The 3,381-nt window shown below is 42.3% G+C and overlaps 1 protein-coding gene across 1 annotated transcript in view; it reads right to left on the minus strand.

Annotated features, from left to right (window-relative positions):
* Positions 1–1,558, minus strand: part of LOC103477534 (uncharacterized) — a 15,043-nt gene extending 13,485 nt beyond the window's left edge. Inside the window, exons 1-2 of the mRNA XM_008430693.2 lie at positions 1,446–1,558; positions 796–1,089 (exon numbers count right to left, since the gene is read on the minus strand). Of these exons, the coding sequence (XP_008428915.2) occupies positions 796–970 (175 nt within the window). The 5' untranslated portion in view covers positions 971–1,089; positions 1,446–1,558. The remainder of the gene's footprint in view (positions 1–795; positions 1,090–1,445) is intronic.
* Between the last annotated feature and the right edge of the window lie 1,823 nt (positions 1,559–3,381).

Consider the following 3,381-nt stretch of genomic DNA (forward strand, 5'->3'; position numbering starts at 1 on the left):
TACACTGAAATACATTGAAATTCTCTGAGTTACACTGAAATACACTGAAATACATTGAAATTCTCTGAGTTACACTGAAATACACTGAAATACATTGAAATTCAGTGTATTTCAGTGAAATTCACTGCATTAGTGAATATGTGGACATTGGGCCGGCTGCCTCAGCGTTTCTCATTCTGTGTTTTAAAGAAAGCAGTTTTGTTTTACGAAGGGAAAAAATATTTTTCAGGTTCTTGGATTGTGTTGCGTTTTGAATCTGTATTTTTAATAATTAGTTTTTTGTGTTTTCCTCAGTAATTTCACTCTTTCGATGTAAAAATCAGATTTTAACATTTCCAGCGCAAACAGCTGACAGGAATCCAACATTATACTAATAATTTACTGTATGACGTCAGTGATTTGATCTACAAACACTGACTTTCTGAATAATGCGTCAAACATGTTCCTGGTGTGTCATGCAAAATTAAAATGTAAATTTAAAGAAGTTCATCGTTTTACAGCAGAATATTGAAATGTGTTTTTTAAATGATGCTTCATTTAATCGGGTCGTTCTGATTTTCTGCAACACAAAGTAAAAGCATTAAATAATGATGTGACTCTTTCAGGACAAGAAGAATCAGCATGAAAACCAAAGAAACTACAAACACAAGTTTCTATAAACCTGCAAAACTTTCACCTTTCTGTCCGAACTCATCCGGACTCAGAGCCAGAGGTGAAGGAGTAAAACTTTATTTAAGCAGATTTAATTTCCTGCTTCCAGGTTTTTTCCTTCCTGATGAAGATGAAACTTCTCACCTGCCAGCAGGAACATGAAGCTCCAGAAAACCTTTTCGCCTCCAGGAACCATCCTGACTTCAGACTCTTTGCTGCTGGTCGCTCTGCCACAAACCTCATCAGTGGTGATGTAACTTCCTGTTCTCTCTCTCTCACTTCCTGCTTTATGTGCTTTTCCAGTAACTCCTCTCTGCATGTTAAATTAGGCCGACTGCAGCTCAGCGTTTAGAAGCATTCAGGTAGAAATTGGTTCATGCGTTATGTGAAAAACAAGGCAGTTTTCAAGTGGAGCCATCGTTCCGACAGTCAGAGCTGCTGTGTGCGTATTTAACGACAAAAATAAAAACGATTATCAAGCAGCAGCTTAAAATAACCAACATTTGGGAAGAGGAAACGACGCAACGAGCTGAAGGGGAATGAAATGTTTTCTGAGTCATTTGATATAAAGAGTTTAACATACGAATCCCAGCGTAACATAAACAATCACTGGAAACAGGCAGGAACAGATTTACAGGCTCTTTGTATTTTTTTAAGCTGCTGGTAAGAAGAAAAGTTAAATATAACGAAGAAACAGCAGGAATCTAGACGCATATTCTGTTTATTTAGAAATAATTTCCTGTAAACTCAGATTTTCTGTTAAAATGTTTTCAGTTGCAATAAAGAAAACGAACCTTTTCCTGGTCAATCAGTATAAATCGATTCGATCAAGCAGATTAATTATTGGGCTGCACAGTGGTGCAGTGGGTAGAGCTGTTGCCTTGCAGCAAGAAGGTTCTGGGTTTGATTCCCGGTCTTTCTGCATGGAGTCTCCATGTTCTCCCTGTGCATGGTGGGTTTTCTCCAGGTACTCCGGTTTCCTCCCACAGTCCAAAATCATGACTGTCAGGTTAATTGGTCTGTCTAAATTGCCCTTAGGTGTGAGTGTGTGTGGCGACCTGTCCAGGTGACCCCGCCTCTCGCCCGGAACGTTATCTGGAGAGGCACCAGCACCTCCTGACCCCCCTGAGGGACAAGGGTGTAAAGAAAATGGATGGATGGATTTATTTCAGTAATAAGGCTGCAACTCTTTCAATGCACCAGCAGGTGTCAGTAGTGAGCCTTGAAGTGTTGAACTTCCTGTTCAGGAATAACATGATAAAAAATCTGTTTTTTAGCCGACGGTCGATAAATGAAGAGGAAAAGGGATCCGGATCCGGATCGCTCACTTTGTTCTGTGTCTTCAGTCTTAAAATAAAATCCAACTTTTTAGTTGCTTTCAATGGAATCACCAGTTTTTAAAATAATTATTGAATCAATAAAATAAAAGGAGCAAAAAGTTAATCTTAAAAATGTAATAAAAAGGTTGAACATTCTCTGCAGCAGTCAGCGTCGCATCACCTCCTCTGATGGAAACTAGGGCAGCGGGTCAAAGCGTGAACTGAATCCTGGCTGTGAGCGCACCAGCCGGGTCAGAACCTGCTGGTGTCGGAGGTTTTCCCACCACCACATGAGCTCGTCCTGAGAACCAGAACTCGGACCCAACTGAACTCCAGCGTGTGGCGGTTTTGGACATAAACCTGATGGATTTCTGGACGTTGTCCTGCTTTGGACTCCTGAGCGAAGCAGGAACTTTGAGTTGGATCCGTTTTCTGCTGCATTTCCTCCTCATCAGAGGCAGCGGATCAGCCGCCGCCGCCATGTGGGAGCTTGTTTCGGAAAGCCAAAGGAATCCAGTCAGACTGAGCCAGGACCTGAAGGTTCTGAAGATTATATTGGTGAAAACCCAGCAGCGTTTTGGACCAGAGCCAGAACCGCAAGATCCAGTCCGACCAGCCAATCAGGAACACGCAGGTGTCATCTGTCATCCGCACCTTTCGTCACTGACGGTTTGCTCTGCAGACGAACGGAGACGCGGAAGAATCCGCCCGACGCTCCCGAAGGCAAAGCCAAAACCGGAGAACGTCCCCAACGCTGCTGTGCTGACTTTACACCAGAACAACTCAAACCGGCCGACATCTGGAGGTTAAAGGTCAGAGAAAACTCAGCTGCTTTTGACTCTACCCTGCACTGTAAAAAACTGTTTTTACAGGAAAACTCAAGGAACCTCCGGGAAGCTGTGGTTCCCGGAGGTTCCCTGTGAAAACGATAGATTTACAGCGATTGAGTTCACAGCTGAATCACACTGATGATGTTAAGTCTACAAAAGTTACATGTTAATATAACAAGAATCAGTAAAACATGCAGAATAAAGTCAAAATATGGTTTGTATTTTCAAAAACCTGGAGTTTGGATTCCTGTGCCGGCGCAGGGCAAAGCACAACCCACATACTGAGGTCTTGGTCCTCATGCCGGTGGTCACGGGTTTGATTCCCGGTCTGGCGACATTCCCCCTCTCCTCTCTCATTGCCCTGTTTCCTGTCTAACTACTTCAAAATAAAGGCCACTAGAGTCAACAAAACCTTAAAAAACTGGAGTTTTTCCAGCATCTGAATGTCAAATTAACAGAATATCAGTTTCTCACCAACATTTGTAGTTTTAACATACATGACACATACATGACACTTACATGACACATACATGACACTTACATGACACATACATGACACATACATGACACATACATGACAC

This window comes from Poecilia reticulata, linkage group LG16 (assembly GCF_000633615.1).
Source record: "Poecilia reticulata strain Guanapo linkage group LG16, Guppy_female_1.0+MT, whole genome shotgun sequence".
NCBI lineage: Eukaryota > Metazoa > Chordata > Actinopteri > Cyprinodontiformes > Poeciliidae > Poecilia > Poecilia reticulata.